Below are 22,190 nucleotides of genomic sequence, written 5' to 3'. Positions count from 1 at the left end.
CCCCTATTAAGCGGCCACCTATTAAACGGCCACCCCTTTTAGGTGGCCGGTAATCGAAGTCCCAAAATCCATTTCCCCAAGGGTGGCCGTTTAATAGGGACAATAGGGGTTGAACTGTAGAACACGTGCAAGGTGCGTGGGCCTTCAGTAGTCTGTCACGCAATTCTCGCCGTTTGCAGCGGTTGGCAGTTAACGGCAACAACTTGTGAAGCCAATACACATGCAGTCCATGCTTGGCGCTGATACATGGTATGTACAGATTAACTACAATACTCAAATTGAAGTATAAATACGGCAAAGTATCGATTTTACGGTTTATTACGATTTAGAAATTGTATCCGTCATCGGCCGTTCAAAACATGAGGATTTTGTATTTTGATTCGAAAAATTATCGCTAAAAGTTTAAATTTCAGGCAACCTGAGCAGTAGACAGGACAAATATTGATAGAAAGTTACTTTTTGTTCGGAGTAGTAACGATTTTACGCCAAAAAAACTAACCTATTGTCTTTTCCACGAGCGCATTGTTGATTTTTCACCCCTAATTGCGTGTAAAATGGGGTTGACTAGCCTATACGACTTCTACGGTTCGTGACATTTGTACATTTGCCGTTCTCTGTTCGGTCACTCGACCTTTCTTGTCGCTTCACTCGTGTTCATGAAGGGCACTTCATGTCGTGTAATAAGGAGGAATTTTAAGTGGAGTTGAGCCGTTAGATCGTGCTATGGCAAATTTTTATAGGTCTGAGGTCTGCATGGTTTCCGCTGTTATCTGCATGTCGACTCGTTGAGTTTGACACCTCTGTAATGTGCCGTGTGTTTATGCATCGTTTAGGCATTATTTTAAGTCTCCATGAATTTGCTTTTGAGGGACAAAATATGACATTTGCCGTGAACATGTTGCTTACTTGTATTCTATGTTGTGACGCCGGGCCCGGCTTTGATTAGAACTGTTTGCAAGGACAGTAAGTAGATCCTTATCACGGATATCATATTTGTTCTCGTACGATTTCCCTCGGAGACGCCGTAGCTTTACTTTGAGAAAGCTATACGTTTGTCTAGAGACATTCTTATGTTTCTTGCAGCTATCTGATCGAGCTTATGTTTCTTTTGCTCGATGTATAGGTTTATTTCTCCTTTGGTTATTCTGGCACCACATGATTCAAATGTAGCTGTTTACGCGCAAGTCCTGTTGACTGTTTTGCGTGTTTTATATGCCATTGTTCGGCTTAGTTCAGGCAAGACCATGGTTTCGATCCTCCATGTGGATCTGAAGTTGCTAGCGCAACTCGTACCTCTGTGAGAATGCAAGACATTCTGCGGCTTGGCACAAACTTCTCGTGGTGTGTACCCTTGTGACGGATAGAACACGTCTGGTTTCTATTGGCTATAACAGCTAGCCAATGGAAAACCTGAATGTATTTGTCATTACAAATAACATTTGCACTGTTGCATTTTAAAGAAGCCAAACGAGAGGCAGAGAAGAAAAAAAGTCATCGTTACCATTAAATGAGTTAAGTTCTTCCCAGCTCTGCATGTGCTCTTTCGTTTGTTCAGGTGTAGAACCCCTATATAATTTTCTGGAGACTATTAGCGTGGAAATAAATATGTATTCTGTATCAGAAATACTATAAGTGAAGTTCGTTTTAAAATCTGCTGCAAAGCATAACTTCTCGGGCAGCCTCAGCTCATATGTCGTAAGAAGTTAACTGTAAATTTGTATCACGACACGAGATTTTCTTGCGTGCATGCGATCTTCTTTCAATAAGTCATAACCCGATGAGGAATATTCTTTTTTTTTTCTATAGTCCGATATTATAAAATGCGAAAAAAAAAAAAAAAATTCAGGAAAAATGTACCTCTGGCCTAGGATTTATCTTTTCATTTATATTTTGATAACGTAATAGGAGTGAAAACTTTTCTTCCTTGTTTGGCAAAGTTTCCTTGTGAATTCTCTCGTGCAAAGGCACACATAGCCGTTCTTCTCGTACTGTGATACACAAGTTCCATTGTTTTGACAAGGCCAAAGGCTGCATGGAGACTGAAAGCGAAAACGTTAAGTTAAGACCGAGTAACGAAATACAGCAGCCACATCCACTGTACTCTAGAGCCAACCCACAACGCAAGAAGATTCATTCTAGCGAGTGAGGGGCGGAGGTAGTTTTGCAAGCTCGAAACAAGCACAAGCGAGGGAGAGATTTCCCTCACAACATTATACTTCCGCAAGGCTGATGATGGCCTTGGATTCCCTGGCCTTCGTTTGCTTGCAGTTTTATGTACGTTGTGCATACATCACATTTGGTGTACTTACGTACAGCATCACCACCTCCTGCTAACCATGAAGGCTGTGATGTTCTGTGATTGGGCTTTTAATAAAGTACAAATATCGTGGCAGTAAATAAAGTATCACCTAAAAAGTCACTACTTAAGAGTCCCTGTCCATAAAAGTGGAAAATAACTCGGCAAGGATCGAAAATTCGATTTCGCTCATATTTTTATGGTAGATAGGCTAGGGCATGACAAAAACTACTGGATAGTTTTTTGGCAAAATATCCTTTTATTTCAAAGAAATATGCAAATTACCAAATACCGTTAAAATCGTCATTTGACGCACCATTTTATTAAACAAGTTTGAGAGCCTTGCATGCAAAACCACATCATTCTTCCGTCTTCAAAACACTCAAATATTTTTGTGCAATGTTTAAATGTGTACTGGGTTGATTTTAGGGAATGTTGCGTTGTCTTTTTGGGTGCACAATAATTAAATTTCGAAGACATGTATTTCATTCACTTAAAAGTACTTCGTGAATATAATTAACTTTCACCATGTGCGAAACCTTCAAATGGACCAAGCTTCTGGTGGTTGAATTGCAGAAGGATGGTCTACAGATTCCTGTAAAAATTTCTTTGGGCAAATGATTGTGAGCGACGCGAGAGCTTTTCAAAGTACGTCAAAAATGCAAATATTTGACCATCCGTCGTCAAATTTCAATTTACGGGTTAGACGTATATTTTAGCATGCGCCACATGACTTGACCTATGTTAAGCTGAAATAGACACAGAGCTGATAATTTCGAAATGGTCTAACCTTATTTGCTGTAAAAGGCAGGTCCAAAGCCGATTTGACGTGTTTCTAGTCGATCTCTCACCATTCGTCGCACATAAAGCATATGTTCGCTTTTGTTTACACGAGGTTAACGTCCGATGTACATCGCCTACTGTCAACCTATTATTGGTCGAATACTATGAATCTGTGACCATCTTTCTGCGCATATGAATATCACTGCATCAAAGTCTAAAACGGCTGAGACATTTGTAGATAGTTGCTCGCTTTGCGCTGCGCCAAAATATTGCGTTTGATCGATTGCTGACCATTGCTGATAAGCGTGTCGGCGCAGCACAATCTTACAGCCGTTATTGTTCGTCACGCAGTGCTGTCACGGCATATGCTGCACATTTTGATCTATTTTGTATAGAGTACTCTCAGCATAAGTGAAACAATTTAATCATTGTTCTTCTGTTGTTTCATATATATAATAATATATGTGTATATTTATATAATCATATTTTATAGTGTACGTGGCCTCGGCCATATCACGTTTGTTGTACGTTCTGATGTTTCAGACAACAGCTGATAAAGCTAGTACCTGTACTCACTAGAATTTTAAGAAAATCGCCATAAAAAAGTTATAGATTAATGAAGCAAGAACTAGCTGAAATAAAAATAGGAAATCACAACGTGTCTAATTCGCGAGAAAAACAGACTAAATTTAATTAGTAATTACGTGAGTAAATAGCCCTGGCCATGCCATTTTGTTTGGCGTATCAGTTGTTTGCTTAGTGGCGAGGCATTGGTATGTAACAGGAAATAGAGGACTGTTGTCAATACAGTCCAAAATTATCGTCAGTAAAATATTGTAAATAAAACACCTATTGACCGGTTACCTCCGCGGCCATCATTTGGTCATTCCGATAAGGGTTTCATCATTGTCTTTACCCCTATTAAGCGGCCACCCAAAATTTAAGAACTGTTTTGGAAAGGGCGATGGCAGATAAGAGTCTGAAATTGAAGGTGCATGACGAGTGATAATTCAAACACACGTCTATTATGATTGTATTGAATTGACTCCATGTTCACCAAGAAATTTATAGCCCGATAGTGAAAAATTAAATATTCAAAGTACACCAACCTGTATTTAAGCGGGTAGCCCCATTAAGCGGTCGCCACCCATTTCTCCGGGGGTAGCCCACTGTATTACATGTAAACCAAAAATAATTGCATAGCGCCAAAAGACCTAGGTATGAGTTTAGCGTTACAGTATTACGCAGGGGCATGTAGGTCGCGGTGGTCGAATAAAAGATAACAACAGGGGCAATGGTAAACTACTCATTCTTTTCATTTCTTAATTTAATCTCTTCCTACTCAACACGATTCCGTGCTCCCAGTGATTCCAAGCCTTACGGAGCCTTACGTATCAGGATAGAAATTGTCCCACCCGTACCCCCTAAAATGGGATGACAGAATTGCGTGACGAACAAGGAACCGCTGCAAGCAAGGATTCAAGCCATCAAACCATGATGATCAAACGTAATATTTTGGTGTAGTGCAAAGCAAGCAACTATCTACAAATGACTTAGCCGTTTTTGACTTAGATGCAGTGGTGATCATATGTGTCGAACGAGGGTCACAGATTCATGGTATTCGACCGTTAAATAAGTTGACAGTTGGCGATGTACATCGGACGTTATGTAAACAAAAGCAAACTTCTGCTTTATGTGCGACGAATGGTGATAGAAACACGTCAAATCGGCTTTGGACCTGCCTTTTACAGCAAATGAGGTTAGACCATTTCGAAATTATCAGCTCTGTGTCTATTTCAGCTTAACATAGGTCAAGTCATGTGGCGCATGCTAAAATATACGTCTAACCCGTAAATTGAAATTTGACGACGGATGGTCAAATATTTGCATTTTTGACGTACTTTGAAAAGCTCTCGCGTCGCTCACAATCATTTGCCCAAAGAAATTTTTACAGGAATCTGTAGACCATCCTTCTGCAATTCAACCACCAGAAGCTTGGTCCATTTGAAGGTTTCGCACATGGTGAAAGTTAATTATATTCACGAAGTACTTTTAAGTGAATGAAATACATGTCTTCGAAATTTAATTATTGTGCACCCAAAAAGACAACGCAACATTCCCTAAAATCAACCCAGTACACATTTAAACATTGCACAAAAATATTTGAGTGTTTTGAAGACGGAAGAATGATGTGGTTTTGCATGCGAGGCTCTCAAACTTGTTTAGTAAAATGGTGCGTCAAATGACGATTTTAACGGTATTTGGTAATTTGCATATTTCTTTGAAATAAAAGGATATTTTGCCAAAAAAACTATCCAGTAGTTTTTGTCATGCCCTAGCCTATCTACCATAAGAATATGAGCGAAATCGAAATTTCGACCCTTGCCGCGAAATTAAGATTTTGTCTGATTTTTACGGGCAGGCACTCTTAACAATTAGACCCGTAGCCCGCAAGGGCTACGGGTCAATAGCCCATGAGGGGAAGCCGGATGGGCTATTGACCAAAGTTAGCAAATGCAAGTTGAAGAAATGAATAAAACGAAAGAAAGCGCCGCGCTCGTCGCGCCAATTTCTCTACTCGAGGACTATTACTAATAGTCCTCTAGCAGCGTAGCCAATTAAAATGCAGGATTTTCATTAGTCCACTAGTTGGGTGATATAATTTACCATATTCTCAACGTTTACGACTTCCTGATCTGGCATACGTTATCCATTTTAACAACGGCTCCTAGTAAATTGCGGTACTTTCACTGATTTTTGTTCAATCTGATGTAGATCATTTATTGCAATTTGATCGTCAATGAAAGTCGAGTTTCCACCTCCCGGAATACTGTAGTGATGAAACATCGAGCTTGCAATGAACTTGTCCGTGTTGCTGTACTTGTCAAATGGAAGCAGTTCAAAGAGCTTTTTTTTTTTTTTGATGCCAGGAACTGCCCGAGGTTGTAAGAGGGATTTCCAAACAGGCAAACCCACACTCGATCCTGTCTTCAGCAAGATCTGAACCAATACTGGTGATATTCAGATAATATTCTGTGCTGAAGCTTGAGACATTCAAGTAGGAATAATACTTATGAGCCTTGAAGTTGGCAAAGAGAGCGCCCTTGTAAACACATCGACTGATACCTTGACCGCGTGTATCAATCACTTTTGGTGAACCTGTGTCGATATGGATAAAAAAAAAAAAAAATCTAAAGCGAGAAGGAAACACCAATAAACCCTTGAAAATTGAAGAACATTTCTCAGAAAAATTCAAATACATTTGTTACAATTGTTGGTATCAGAGGTCGCCAGGACGTTGTAAAAAAAAGCATGAAGGGATTTTCAAACAGGCAAACCCACACTCCCTGCCTAAACTAATGCTGTTGATATTCAGATACTAATACCGGCTCATCTTGCTTGAAGTTGTTAAAGATATCCCATCAAAGGGCCTTCCACTGACCTTCCCCATCAGTGGTCATTTATGGTGCCGAGTTAGGATTTTATATTGTTTCAGAAATAGTAACGAAGTAGATGGCTGAAAATTAAAAGTAAAGCTAAAGAGAGAAAATAAATTACTTACCTTCCGAGGTTTGAAAGAAAGAGACAACAACAAGAAACAACATAACCAGATATCGGAGAGTGACTTCAACATCTGTAAAGTGTTCACCGTGTCTTTAAGATTTGCAGTATGACTAATTTTATTTCATTTAATTTTTGACGATTATTGTATGGAATTAGAGTGGAAAAGAAAACCTATTATGCCACTCGTTAGGTTTAAATGGATCTCGGGTCTTTCAAAGGATGGATTCCGTCATTGCAATTAGAAGAACCATTATCCGATAGCTATTTGAAAACAACAACTAATTTAGTTTGACCGCTAGACCTAGCCTTTGAACTTCATGGAAGTCTGGGCTGTAACAATTTTTACTGACCGCTATTTATGCACTGTCGAAATGCCGCAATATTCCTTTTAACACTTTTACGAACAAAAAAGGATAAAACTAAGGCTCCACATTCTCAGTTAAGATCGACGTTCTTTCCTTCACTTATTTATTTATTTATTTATTTTTTTATTTTTTCATTTTTTCATTTTTTTTATTTGTTTGTTTGTCTGTTTTTTTTATTTCTTTTATTTTTTTTTTTTTAACTTGGAGATGGTATATTGTCTGGCTGTTATCTTTACTTGAAACATTTATTTCGCCAATCTTCATGTCAAAACCGAATGATTAACAAAATTTATGGTAACGACTATTGAGACTCTCTTTTGAAAAAAAGAAATTGCAGTCAACTACACACCGTTATTTTTTTACAGAAAATAAACTTTTTTATATCAAATTTCTGTTTTCCCGCTTTGTTTTTATTTAATAAAATACTGGCATTTTGAGGTTGATCCATGAGCGCAAGAACCTACTTTGTACTTATTTATTATTTGTGTAAACATTAAAACTTAACCAGTAACTATGAACGACTTCCTGTTTTGAGTTAATACAGGTTAATGGTTAGGAAGACCGGTCAACATCAAAGGGGCAAACAAACAGGCTGAGATTTATGTTGGAAGATCCTTGAACCTTCTCAAGTTTAGCCTATATGCATTAATGACATATTAATCGTAATGCTTCTATTGGTTAGTTGCATAAGCACACATAACCACCTTTATATTTGGCCAGGTTTTTTGCAGGGTAAACCCCTAAAATAGCCAACAAAAACATACAACAAAGAACTTTGCCGGTTTCGTAACTATCTCTTTCTTCTGACTATGCTTCAAAGATAACAACTGTGGTTTTTTGAATTCCTTACTTGCACAGAAGAGCAATAAACATGTACCCTTGCTTCACCTTCCTCATATAAAATTTTGTTGTTTTTGTTTTGTTTTGTTTTGTTTTGTTTTCGCTTTTCATTTAATAAAAAAGCTTGCATAGCTGTTAAGCCTTGGAAGTCGATGGAAACTAGACATGCGTGCAAGCTGACCAATAGCGCTTCTTTGAGTATACATAAATTAACATCAATATTTAACCAGCCACTAACCGAAACGACCGATTCCAATTTTAGAAGACATTACTCATAGGCCGTTCTTTCACGATACAGCTCGTCTGACTTGACATTCTTAAAGGTTCAGCTTTGCTAACTTTTGTTAAGTGAATTAGACTTGATAACTCTTTTCAAGAGTATGCACACTGACACTTGTAACCAATTTGAGGCAAGCGAATGCACACATTTGAAATAATAGCTAACTTGCATGTATAGCTTCCTATTTTTTTTATTGTTGTGTTTATGCCCTTGGGTGTTTCCGGGAGAAAGAAAATAATTTCAGCAAAGGAGGAGATTGGTCTCTTTTGCAAGCAAGAAGAGGAGAACAAGACCTTATTTCTCTCAGTCTTATGGGAAGATAAGTGTACGTCGTAACGAAAAGTTCTGCTTAAAGTTCTGGTTGTAGAGGGAGGTGTAGGGGCCTATTAGAAACCGAAAAATCGCGCAAAAATCGCCGAAAACCGCAAAACCGAAAGAAATTTCGTCCAAAACCGAAAACCGAAATAATAGCCCTCACTAACAAAACTTTGGTAGTCTTTAGAATATCTCTTTCTGTTATTTAATTTTTATAAGTCTAAACTTGGGAGAATGTTTTACTTTCCGAAGTTCTTTCTGCGTATTCCCTTGTAAGCGCAGAACACATCATAGTCTAAAAAGCTCCTTTTTTGTATAAATCGGCTCCACAGACCTATAGCAATGTGAACCTAAAAACAAATTGCACGATAAAATAATTTTAGGTGATTTTTGTTTAAAAGAAACACCATATTCTGAAGTTACTTTTTGAATGCCATTGTCGGAATTTTCATTTGTGTAGGCACAATGGCAGCTCCATTTTACAACCAAACTACTTTATTTTACAACCAAAGAGTCTCTCCTTCGCTTTTATTCCACGTGAACGGAGCGAGTGAGTGCAATGTTATTTCCGCGACGAAAAGGGGAGATAACTCGCAATTGAGCTACAGAAACTCGATGGTCCACAGTCTAAGGTCAAAGTCCACAAGATATTATCCCAGCCGCGTGATATTTGAGAAATAGTCTTTTCCTTTGATGTCATCTTTAGCTTTTCATAGTCTGCTAGGTAGCCGTTACGACCCAAATAACGGTTGTTAAAGAGACTAGGCTTGTCATGCATTCCTCTTATTGTAAGTGGTCTCTTGGAATTACAGTTTTAGCGCGACTGTGGGGTGTAACTTCCTTGGCAAAACCAGAAAAACCGTAAAATGCATTGGGCAGAAAAATCCGAAAAACCGCCATCATTGTTGACAAAAACCGAAAATCGAAGACTAAATTGGAGGAAACCCGTAAACCGCATAAGAAACCAAAACCGAAAAACCGCAGTTTTTAAATGCGGAAACCGAAAAACCGAACAAAAAAATGGCCAAATCCGTCAAAGGAAGCTGCTAACGCCCGCCTCGTTCTAGCATTCATCGCACTTAACACGAAAAAGAAACGCTTCTGTTAAAAGGAAGACTCGTTTTACCTGTCGATCTTTCGTCTGCAAACTTGACGAGTCACAAAAATAGAACGCGGGTCCTTTTTCCGATTTGACGGACATAAAAAAAGTTTGACCGCAAGGGGTTCCTCACTGGCCAACTCGCCTCCAACCCGGTTTGGAGGCTTAAATTTCATGAGAATCCCATTACATTTTGGCGACTGGCTTGAAGTTTTAAAAACTTTTTGGACGACCGACTGCTTTCATGAGACAAGTTCCACCTTCAATCGCTTAACGACTAGAAAACTCGTGAAAGCACGACCATTGACGCCAACAGAATATCAACAACTGACCTTTATTAAGATTGTTACTTGGTCATAAAAAGTATTAAACATAAACTCTAGTCTGTTTATTTCGTTTTCACTTAATTTCCGTATTGGTCTATGTGTTTCGTTGACAAGGTCCTGGCCTACTTAAAAAAGGCCGTCACTTTTTTTCTGATAAGCTATCTTTTCCTTCTAAAATGAAGACTATACGGATAAAATGAACTACTTGTCGAAAACGACCAATTAACGAACAACTTTCTCATGAATATATACTGCTGTGGAACTCATAACGTCTATACGAATACTTCGGAATAATAATGAAAAAAGACCAGTTTGAACTTTAAGAAAGAAATTAACATCTCAAACGTATTTGCATCGGTCGGCCATCATGAAGCATTGCATCTCACAGAGATTTTTGAAAAGATGAGCATGCAGATAAACTGCAAATCTTTCGACATGCTTTGTAGTTCAAATACAGAAAACAAAAGGCGATTTATTCTAAGATGCTGATACTTTCAGTAGCTGTTCATTTATCTCTCGAAGAAATTTTGATGAGTCAATTTTGTCCAAGATTTTAGACGGTGTAATGGCAACCGCAAATTTCATGTATACGTCTCGCCAAAACTCTACTTTTTTGACATTTTTCTTTTTTTCAGTTCTCTTCCTCCAGTTTCAGAATTTCTAGTGTTTCTACATTTCATAAACATTTCGGCTTGATTTTGTATTAATTTCACGTTTTTGGACTTTTTAACGAAATAGTGAAATCCAAGTAATCTCATTTGACGTTGTATTTCGTCACAAAAATGGTGTCATCATATAAGGCAAGTAACAGGGCGATCTACTCAATGTGGATTTATTCGCTTTCTGTTTGCACATGCAATAATCAATTTTTTCCTCAGTTATTTCGAAATTACGTTTAATCAGGCTTATTTTTGCTGTGATAATCTCATCCAACCTTATCTAGGACTCAACGTGACTCCGTGACAACGTGACAACGTGACTCACTGTACTTATCATATCTGCCTGCGACAAAATTCTCAATCTACAGTGGTAACATTTTTAATGTACGATTAGATTCTGCCGCGCAAAATAGTGAGAAAAAGTAAGAGATACTTGGCCGTAAAATATTATTCACACAGATTATTAAGGAACGCACAGATTACTTTACTCTAATCCAAAGAGGTAATAACAAACCGTGAATGAAATATTTTGACAGATTACTGAAGATCAAACAAAGCCCCAAGATCAGAATAAACAACGCAGGGTCAGCAAGGATCAGGTAAATAATTCTTGATTTAGTGACCATGGCAGAGGACTCCCAGTCCCAAAGCTTCATCGATGAAACGCAAAACGGCGAATTCGATGACGAAAAGCGCGTAAGAAACACGGTGTCTCTCAGACGTTCCTTGGAAGTTCCTGGGGGAATTGCATTCCTCGTTGGCACAATAATCGGCTCGGGAATCTTCGCAACACCAAAATGGGTGCTGTTCTACGTTGGCTCCGTAGGAATGTCTTTAGTGATTTGGGCCATCTGTGGAATAATCTCTCTTTTTGGCGCGTTATGTTACAGTGAGTTAGGAACTATGATTCCAAGATCTGGTGCTGAGTTTCAGTACTTGCTGGAGGCGTATGGATCCCTTCCAGCCTTCCTGTTCTCGTGGACTTTTGTGCTGTTTCAGAGGCCGGCTAGTCAGATCATGGTTCTCCTTGTGTTTGGATCGTATGTTATCGAAGCTATCTTCCCTGGTTGTGGCGGACGTGAAGATCTTGGTCCGCTGGTTAAAATGCTAGCGGCTGCAGCACTAGGTGAGTTGGAATTTCTGTTCAGTTTTCATTGTTAGCTACAGAATGCCATTTGTGGATCAAATTTTTAAATACATAGGCCAGATGACCCGAGCATGCGAAGATTTTACTATCCCTAGGTAGACAGTGTAACAGCTAAAAAAAGTACTTCATTTGGAAACACCAGGAAAACATTCAAGGGAAACATTCTTTTCAGCCGCGCGGCCGGGAAAGATTGCTCAAAACGACAGGTTTCGAAGTTACCAGAATTACATATGAACTGTCATTCGGGTTTGTTTAATTTCTGTCTTGTATGATTTTCAAGGTAAACAGTACCGAATAGTTAACTTAACGTAATTGGAGATGTGTTTTGGAAGAAAAGGCTTGCGTAAAAGATGCTTTTAGCCATATATGCGGACTAAATGCTTTTCGCGTTTGAAAAATGCTTCGGAGTGACTGTGACGAGAAGTATCTCAAGGCCAAAGGATATCCGCCCCAAATGATATTACTTTGATGTTAGTTCGGCACTTCAGTTTAGGTTTTGGCTTTGTGGTCTAAAATTGTGCTTGATATTGCTGTTGGACAGTTAAAGCACGGCAATAAACATACCAGGTTTACTAGCCGGCCAAAGGAAATGAATATAGATTACTTCATGGAATGTGCGCGCGTACGGTATTTACGCACGAGTTGTTGACGTATCAGAAAACGAACGACTGAGCTTTCTGATACAAAAACAACGAGTGCGTAAATACCGTGCAAAGCACTTTCCATGCTGTAATTTGTTTATTTCTTACTTACTGAGATTTTCACCCTCAACCAGATTTTCACCCTTCATTCGGCAGAACAAATGTCAAGTTATTTTTTTATTCCGTCTGAGTGCAAGCACTTTGTCGCTTCTTCAAAAACCTAGTATAATATATTTCGTTCAGAATGTTTACCTGGTCATCAGTCAATGCTTCAACTGCGTTTCATTTGTTTCCCTTGCCTCGTCGGGTTTTTGCTGGAGTCCTTTTGTTCCGCTATTCCTGGATGTACTTTTTAATGGGTTTATCTAAAGCGATAAACCTGTTCGAACTTTCCGCCATTGTCTGTGGTTTGTAGCTAATTTGCAAGAAAACTGAAGTAAACTTGTGGAAACTCTACAGACTTCTGTGAATGATTGAAGAGGCACAAGCAACCACGTGAACGCGTTGCAAACTGACTGATTCATTTTGACAGCTGATTTCTGATTGGATGAAACGCTTTTCCCACGCGTGAGAAAGTCGTTTCGGGATTGTCATTGGATGAAGAAATTTCCGTATGAGTTTTTCATGCGATCGATTCTATGCGAAAATCTCGGTAAGTATGAAATAAAAAGATATACACTCTTTATTTTTTGAAAGAAGATTGTTTTTCCGACCGAAGCTGAATATTCTTATTTTGCTGCCAATTTTAGGCTGAAAATATTTGTGTGAATATTCTTATATTACAGCGTATAAAATTTTCGTTTTCGAAGGTATCATGAAAAGTAATTTGGAGCCAGCCTGCAGGCATCAGAGCATCGAACATACGGCTAGTGCTGTTTTTGTTGCTTTTTGGCTACTTTTACCGTATAAGGAAGGAAGGATTTTATACGGTTTAGTTAAAAGCACATATTAGTATTGTATTTACAAACTTTCAACACAAAGAATTTATTCTTTTCAAAATCTCAGCCTAGGGTTTAATCTTAAAATATTCTTAAAATTTCGCAAATTTCAGACTCGATATTCTTATCAAACATATTCTTATAAAAAAGAAAGAGTGTAGATAAAACCAGACTTAGACGGGTACTAAGACAAATACATTATGATAAACCACTTATGACGATTGGAAAGATACCATTAACTCTTCAACAAATTCAAGCTATAGCATAAAGTTTAAAGTGGAGGTGTCAAGCTAGTTCATGAGCGAGACTGACAAGCTAAGAACATGTCTATCGTGAGAATGCTTGATTACTAAAAGCTAAAGTAGAGCCGGGACAAATCAACAAAACTGAGAACGAGGAAAGCTACATGCGTGGGCTGACCTTGGCTATTTGACAGCTGCACATGATCACAAGACCAACCCAATAAATACTAGTATTAACAGTAAAGCAGTGAATAATGCAATGAAGTTTATATTCTCAACATTTTTATTCCAAATTCACGTTGACGAACTAAATTTATGCAAATCTTATGAACACGCACCAAAAGCATCAACTGTTCTCTTGTGCTAAAACTAAATTTGTAGTCAATGAATGGACTTTCATGAATGTAAGCTTGAAGCACGACTCTTAGGTTTGAACAGCCGCGCAGTGTTTTTGTGCATGTACTTACAGTGAGCTTGACAGAAGTTAAATAAGTCGAGGATCTCGAGGCGATGGCAAGTTACCTGTAACCCCACAGTGAAAGCGTGCACATCCTAAATAAAGCACATCAAACTGCACTGTTCTTTACGCTAACAACGTTATTAGACTTCATATGAGCCAACACAAAGCCTCTTGTGAAAACGGGCAGAGCATTTAACAATTGTCCGGCGGAATAGCATTGAATATCACCTGTCAGTTATCCAAGGGGGCGGTAGGCAGACATACCTAAAATCAGAAGCTGTTTACAGAATTGACCATTTGCGATCCCAGTCCTTCACTTTCTGCGCTCTACAAGACACGAATGAGCAAGCGTAGCCAGATTCTGGCTATGTTGGCCACACAGCGCATGCTTTGTTCAAAACGAAATAAGTGCTGCTGGATTTACAATGGATTTCCTTTGGGACTAACATGTGTTGTTCAACCACTTTTGTTTACATTATGAGTCGATGTTCACAAATTTAATTAAATTATCAAAAATGTTTTCAGTAAAATTCGTGGACATTTTCTCGTGCCTCAGTGTTTTGACACGAAATTCTAAAATTTTGGCTTTGTCATGAACATGTGGAATAAAAGTTGAGTTTGTCCTAAATCCAGTCCATTTTTTTCTAAATAACTGTTAATTTCAAAACAAGACTGCCTGAGTAATAAAGCGCTTTCATTGTTTTTAAGGAAACTAATCAGGACAGACTATTTTTCCGAGTTCCCCAGAGCTCATTCTCGTCCCCAGTGCTACTCGTCTTAAAATGTCGTTGACGAGTAGCTCTGGAAGCACCCAAAAATTCGAATTTTTTCATTGGCTGACAAAAAATGAATGCGCAGCAGAAATGAAAATTACAAACCTCTACGCATTCCATTTTACTTCCGGCCCAGATGGCGGCACCTTCGCTCAGTTGACACAGGAGCGCTTTACGAAAAAACAAATGGTGACCTTTCCCGATCGATCCGAAGGAATCGTTAAAGTTTCCACGTAACCAAAGGAGTACGTCGCCTGCAACGATGTCATTCACGATCGTAATCATCGTCCTTTGTTGTAGCAGCGGAGAAGGTGGGAAGAAACGTTTAGAACTCTGAGAATCAACCAGCTAATACAACAATTACTTTGTCGCTGACCATACCCCAAGAAATCATAAAATTAACTTCGAATCGGCAGTAGGTTTTAAGAAACGTTCGTCTTTCTTTATGAAAAGCTCGAAAGGAAACTTAGAGCCAGGTGAAAAGACGAAGAAATATCACTCTTGCTAAGCAAATGTGGCACTGGAAATGCGAAGGTGAGTGTGTTTTTCTCTCTCTAAAAGATCAAGGAGATCAGATTCTAGCAGTCCAAAATGTATTGATATTAAATTGCCAAAATGAGTCAAAGGTCCGTGTTATAATACTCTGCTACGTACCTGGATGATGTAGCAAATGGTCTGAACATGAAGTTTGGTTTGTTTCTTCCACATATTGTTATGTATGTATCTTTTACTATCTGTTAAGAAGCTTCTGCTGTTATAGATATATATATCTTTTTTTTTTAGCTCCCCTCTCTTTATTATTGAGACCTCCCCTATAGTCTCCCCCCAAAAAACACGAACAAACCTTTTGTGGTCAGGCAAGAGTTTAGTTTACTTTAGAGCCTTCACCCAAATTTTTTTTTTTTTTTTTAATAATTTACTTGTGGAAATGATGTGTAAAGGAAAATAACCATAGATAACCATAGCTGAAATTTGAGGCCCTTTCCTCTGTCCCCACTTGCAGTTAGGAAGCAACTGCAACTAGCAAAACTTTATTCCGTCACAATAACATTAATCAGTAAATAACAATAATTTATCATCCATGCAAATAACTGTGAAAAAATATAAGAGACAATTATTTATACATGTATAACTGATAACGCATCATCAGGACTAGTGGGTTTCCAAATGTAATGTGGGAATTATCTCTACTAAAAACAAATCAAACATTAAAGGTGTACAGAGTTACATTAATATACCCATAAGAAAAATGTCATAATCTTTTTGTTAGCCTTTGAAAGATAATTTATTTCCTGCCATTATTTACTATTCTTGGTTAATTTTCAGACCATAATAGTGCTACATAAATTCCTCAAAGGATGACCATTTATGGATAATTCAAATAGGAATGTTGCTCTTGCAGTTCAATAAATAATACTGAAAAAAAAAAAGGAGATGGAGAAAGAACCATTGTTGATAGTAAAGCTATGTGGCTGATGTTCTGATCAACCACAAGACGTAGAAAGTATATATTGAGATTTGTTGTTGCACATGGTTGTATAACAGGCTGAAGAGCCTTATTACCATGAAGTAACATGAATTGTAAAAGAGCAATGACATTGCATTGTTTCCCATTCATTTTGTTCATGCAGTTTCCTAAAAAAAAACCTTCCTTAATGTACATTGAGGCACACCAATATGAATCACTCTCTTCACATCAGGAACCTCTACATGTATACCAATGCCAGATACTAATGTTATAGTTACATCATTTTAGCTGTATTATATTTTTGGTAACACCATGTACTCATATGGGAATACTGAAATAAATTGGTGTTGTTGTTGTTGTTGAAAGCACTCAAAAGATTAAGCTTTATATAAGCTGATTGAAAGGTATAAAATGAACAAAAACAATAACATGGACAAAAGCAGTGGGGGATGGGGGACAAAATGGTGGAATAGCCCTATATCTAGTTTTGTAATGTCTACAGGCTTTTCTCAAGCCTGAATGTACAAAAATCATCATTAGATGTTCCAGATAAGCTAATTAAAATTGCTGTAGAGCCATTATGGAAGCCCCCAGCACACATATATAACCACTCGATAACAACTGGCATAGGACTTTTATTTTTTTCTTGGCGTTTTTCTTAACAAGGTAGTAACCACTTCAAAAGGCCAATTGCTACCCTATACCCTGGTTACCAGACACATATTTTTTTTATTCTTTCCATAGCCATATGCAAAATAGATTTCTCTTCTCATATTTATTTAATTATAATACTGATGTAAATTAATTCTGTAAATAATGCACAATAAAAGTTGATCGATTGATTTAATTTGATAGTTTAATGATCTGTTGATTGTGTAGACCCTTTTTCGTAAAAAAAAATAGAACAGAATGGGGTTACTTGAAAAAATGAGGACATGAAAGATCATATGAAACTGAGCACCTTTATTACATATTCCTTGCAAGGAAACATGAGCAAAACTCCAATACAACAAAACTTTCCTGGGTTCAACAGATTTTTATTCTGCTACAGCTTACAAACCTATGTAAATAACCAGGAAGTAAATAGTTCTTACCATTAAAAAAATTTTCTCTTCATCTATCAGTACGGCTTATACTTAAATCCTCTGGTCAGTGATGCAATTTCCACGGCTGATTTCTACAAACGCTTCCGTGTGTCCATAAACAAATTTTACCGTGTCATCGATAGACGTAATACATGCCGTATCCTGATTACGTTGCTTGAAAGCTTTCACAACTGCACCTCCCTCTTTTAACTTCTCCTTTTTATCGAATGTGAAGAGAAGAAAGAACAAGAATACAGCTATCGATTCCTGAATTTTTCTAGACGATCCACCACAAAATGCACCGCGAAACCCGTTGGTGAAATATTACACAAGCTGGCAATCGTGTTTGAAGCGGCGACGGCATTTAAGGCCGCTTTCTACTCTCTTTTTAACCCTAAATCACCTAACTTCGGCGAAGTGAAAACACATGTCAGCGTTCCGATTTGTTTACATCTGAAGAATACTCTCTATTCCTCTCTCCCCTCCCTCAGGATTAGTTTCTGAGCATGAGCAGATATGCAGGCCAAAATTACGCATGCGTTACCGGATGTCCGTGATTTACGGACATCCGGTAATGGCTGCTACCAGAGCCTTCCGTTTCTCCGACCACGTGACCAAAAGAAACGGAGGCTCTGGGGACGAGAATGCCCAGAGCTATTCGCGAAATCAGTCATGCGCAACAGAGATGGTCGAGAGTGAGAATTGATATGCTTTTGACAGATAACTAGAAATCCTTGACTACATATAGGGAACGTAATAACAATTTGTTGAATAGTACTGTAAAATCACGTACCCAGATGCCTTAACAGACTTCATAATGAAATTATCACTCCTACAGGTGTCATTACGTTCGTCAACTGCGCAAGCGTTAAGTGGGCCACTAGAGTGCAGATCATCTTCACTGCAGCCAAAATGATCGCCATTGTCATGGTGATATTCACCGGGTTGGTGCGGTTAGCTCAAGGTATTTTTTTTCCTTTTGTGCTATCGCTTGCCTGAGTTAATTAGTCGTTTGTTTGCGTTGTGTTGCATCCACTGAGCTTTGCCATAGCCTCTGGATCTAAGAATTCAACATAAAGTTCTCTAGTATTGATGTTCTATCAATTACGTGCGGGACCTTGCACATATTTTCTATTCTTAGCAACCCAGACACGCGTGCCAGTTACGATCTCGCATTTTCCCCTTAGTTTCTTGTTTTACCGCGCTCACCACTGGTTCCACGTTTCCAGTGCCTTCACAAATTGGGTATCTAATTTTGCGGCGCTTTCCACCAGTTACATCCAGTCACGTGACTGATTTGCTGACCCCAGTGGGTTAAGAGAAACTGGCTGGGAAGCGGGTTGAGGAAGTGGATGAGTTCACATACCTTGGGAGCATTGTAAGCAAGAAGGGAGGCACTGACGAGGACATTCAGGCACGAATTGGAAAGGCAAGACAGGCATTTGCGATGCTGAGACCAATATGGCGATCCACGGCGCTAACAACCAAGACCAAGCTGAGAGTCTTTGGGACAAATGTGAAGGCGGTGCTCTTGTATGGTTCTGAAACTTGGAGGCTGACCAAGGGATTGGAGCAGAAGTTGCAAGTGTTTATCAATAAGAGCCTGAGGAACATCTTGCGGATTTGGTGGCCTAGAAAAATCAGCAACAAGGACCTTTGGAGTCAAACAGGGCAACGACCGATAGAGGAAGAGATAAGACAGAGAGCTTGGGGCTGGATCGGCCACACACTGAGGAAACCAGATGGACACGTAGTCAAGAGGGCACTAGAGTGGAACCCACAGGGGAAGCGAAAGAGAGGGAGACCCCAAAACAGCTGAAGACGCACGAGAATGGCAGAGTTGGCGGCGAAGCATGTTACGTGGAATGAGGCAAAAGGCACTGCACAAAATAGGGTTAGGTGGCGCGCGCTAGTTGAGGACCTATGTTCCACTTAGGAACGAAGAGGATTAAGTAAGTAAGTAATATTTTCTTTCCGTGTAACTGATTCATGACGATCGTGTGACATGGCGGTGTGTCTGTCACGTTGCGTGCGTAACGGCTGGTAGATGAAGTCACCGTCGTTTGCTTAATTGCGAACTTAAGCAGCGACGCTTTTGAGACGCAGACGCTAAACGGAAACTGAAAGTTCTCGTTCCAGGTGTCACTACAGCTTTTTGGTCAGCACAGTTTGGTTTAAAATACAAGCACGACGACTTTCCAGGTGATCCCATGACGTCAAAAGCGCGCCAGAATTAGCTCCATTCCCCTTCCAGTTGCCGTCCACGTCTCAAATGTCGTCTTATGTTTACATTACCAAAGCGCGCCGCGGCGGAACTGAGCTTAAGAATTCCACAAAAAAGATTGGTAAATGAAACCTTCAGCCTGAAATCAATCAACCAACAACAACAACAACAACAACCGATTATATTATGTATGTGCTTAATGAAATACGTAATACTTTAGTTTCTTTTTGCGCCTTTATTTTTAGATTAACATTTGCTGCTGCACGAGAGGGTCATCTTCCACGATTCCTCGCCATGATTCACACCAAAAGACGAACACCGCTCCCAGGGTTGATATTCTCAGTGAGTAACAAGGATACTATAATTTTTCCCTCTCATTTACCCGTAAAGGTCATTCGAGTCTTATGGTTTTAGTCGTACTGCAAGCTCACTGAGACATCCATAAGAACTTTTTTTATTCCCTTATGTTCTTGCTGAAAACAAGAACCATACGAGACTGTCCTTTATTGCAAGCCTCTTGAAAGCTCCAGATCTATACTAAGTCGTTACTGTTTGCATTGCTCGAACAACTCAGGGCTAATGCTTACTCAGCGCTCGTGAAGTCTGCTTTTCTAAAGTTCTTATTTTACCTTTTAATTTTTTCCTTCAAGTGGATAATTAGCAGCTGAGCGTTCCATTTGCTGTTGATATAAAGTAACAGAGTACTTAATTTGCGAAAAGTGTCCCAACTGATGAGGCATAGCGCGAAAAAAAAAAAAAAAGCCGGTGACTGGAGCAGGCCAGAGTGGTGTAGAGTTCGGTTCGTTTTTCCTCGAAGGCTGTTTACTTTGCTAAGCTTTAGTCGGTCAGGTAGTGTACATTAGAAAATATCTCCAAAGAAAAAATTCGCGGAAATCTTTTTTGTTGTTTATATGTCAAACTAGCTAAGTACTGTCTAATTTCGAGGGCAAACGATCAAATACCTTTTGACTTGTAGCTTTCAAAGGTCTCGTTTGGACATGAGACACCTCTAAAGGTTTATGATAACTGTTCTTACGTCATTTCTTTGCTTCATTTAGGCTTTCATTTCATGTGTGATGCTGATTCCTGAAACATCTTCCTTTGAAGTACTCTTGAATTATTTTGGATTCTTCACCTGGTTGAGCTATTTACTTTCAATCTCCGGCATTCTTTGGCTGAGGTATAAAAGACCGGAAGCCGTGCGACCGTACAAGGTAACAGTTAGAGAGTAGTAACAGTAAGGGAATGGAGAACATTTCCCCTAATTTAATTTGCCCAATACATCAGACTGAGACGCATCATGAATGGGAATAGACGATTCGACTCACTGACAATCGCGTCGAGTAACCCAAGCTCGAGAACCTAATCTGGCAAGTCGGTTCGACCACAAGAAGGACGACGGATCGTGCCGTGTCTTGTCGAATCGAACTGAATCGAGTTGAATCTGTTTGCCTTCTTGTTGACGAACCGTTTTCTACTTAGTCCATTTGGTTTGGAAATGATCTCAATGAAATAGTCATTTTACTTATTCTTGCAACTGTTATCAGTTTGATAGAGTATCATATCATGAACTGGGCCATTTTAATTTTCTCTTTCTATAGGTGTGGTTACCAATTCCAATTATCATGGTCGTCGTTGCATCGTATTTGGTGTTTGCGCCGTTCTACGAGGCTCCGCAGCAATCATTTTACTGTGTGTTGTTCGTTTCCGCAGGGATCCCAGTTTATTTCGGTTTTGTTCGATATAAAGTGGCTCCGCCAAGTTTTCTTCGCTTTGTCAGTAAGTTGACAGTTATTTTGCATTCAAACTACCTTACCATTAAGAGGACCCGACTTATTTTTTGCAAAGGTTAGTCATGATCAGGTGGTGGGAACACGAGCACGCGAGGAACAACGAGTGAAAATAGCCTAATGAAAACGGACAGAAGATATTACACTGGGGATGGACATAATAATTTGACGTTAAACGTCACTGCTTTACTAAGATTGCTTTGAGAAAAGATGTGAACGATAGGTTGATTCGACTTTTCAGTGCTTCATTTGTACTTATCACCACTGGGCGAAAAGATATAAAAACAGCTGAAATAAGAAGACAATTGAAATTGATCGTAACTTGCGATAGAACCTTGTGAATGGCTAGTCAGACGAAGTGATTCGTCCAGGCCAAGGCACTTATCGGATAGCTTTTCTTTCTTTTTTCTTTCTTTTTATTATATTTATTTTTTATTTTTTTAGTTTTCTGACGAAATCAGTCGTCCACAAAGTATCTGAACTGGGACAAATTAGTGCAGATTGCGACATTCTCAGGAAATGCACCCTTCCCCAATTTTCCTCTCGTGTACTTACTTCTGATGTCTGTTTCCCTTTACTTCAGATCTCCCTCGGTAATTTTTTAAAAGAAAACAGACTTTTTATTACTTTTATTATTTGCTTTTATTTGATTATTATTGTTCTTTGCTTTCAGATCACGTGACTTATAAACTGGAAATGATGTGTGACATGACGTTTCCTGAAAAAGAAAACGATATTAACGCCTCTACTTAATAAACCCCGAGTTCCAGGAAAAAACAATGATAGAGGGAAGGCCCGTATAGTGGTCTTGGCAGCCAGAGGGATAAAGTTAGCAGGGTTGAGTGAAAAACTGTGTAAGATGACCGTTTCATTGAATTCTCGGAATGTTTATCTG

The 22,190-nt window shown here is 38.9% G+C and overlaps 1 protein-coding gene, 1 long non-coding RNA gene and 1 pseudogene across 2 annotated transcripts in view; 2 read left to right on the top strand and 1 right to left on the bottom strand.

Annotated features, from left to right (window-relative positions):
- LOC149105099 (uncharacterized) overlaps window positions 1-22,190 on the bottom strand; it is a 35,236-nt pseudogene that overhangs the window by 8,844 nt on the left and 4,202 nt on the right.
- LOC110061928 (b(0,+)-type amino acid transporter 1-like) overlaps window positions 5-22,190 on the top strand; it is a 22,907-nt gene continuing 721 nt past the window's right edge. Inside the window, exons 1-8 of the mRNA XM_089271373.1 lie at window positions 5-249; window positions 11,064-11,653; window positions 18,120-18,274; window positions 18,603-19,051; window positions 19,751-19,847; window positions 20,564-20,719; window positions 21,107-21,284; window positions 21,969-22,190. The exon at window positions 21,969-22,190 is cut by the window's right edge and continues 721 nt beyond it. Of these exons, the coding sequence (XP_089127499.1) occupies window positions 11,152-11,653; window positions 18,120-18,274; window positions 18,603-19,051; window positions 19,751-19,847; window positions 20,564-20,719; window positions 21,107-21,284; window positions 21,969-22,048 (1,617 nt within the window). The 5' untranslated portion in view covers window positions 5-249; window positions 11,064-11,151 and the 3' untranslated portion in view covers window positions 22,049-22,190. The remainder of the gene's footprint in view (window positions 250-11,063; window positions 11,654-18,119; window positions 18,275-18,602; window positions 19,052-19,750; window positions 19,848-20,563; window positions 20,720-21,106; window positions 21,285-21,968) is intronic.
- On the top strand, window positions 14,571-17,043 carry LOC149105100 (uncharacterized). The gene is made up of 2 exons (XR_016201599.1): window positions 14,571-15,262; window positions 16,055-17,043. It is a non-coding gene; the product is annotated as an uncharacterized LOC149105100 (long non-coding RNA).

The sequence above is a fragment of the Orbicella faveolata genome, unplaced genomic scaffold (assembly GCF_042242905.1).
Source record: "Orbicella faveolata isolate gen_17 unplaced genomic scaffold, um_ofav_v1 contig_34, whole genome shotgun sequence".
NCBI classification, from domain to species: domain Eukaryota; kingdom Metazoa; phylum Cnidaria; class Anthozoa; order Scleractinia; family Merulinidae; genus Orbicella; species Orbicella faveolata.
Note: the sequence above shows the minus strand (reverse complement) of the source record. Positions and strands in the feature narration are given on the sequence as shown.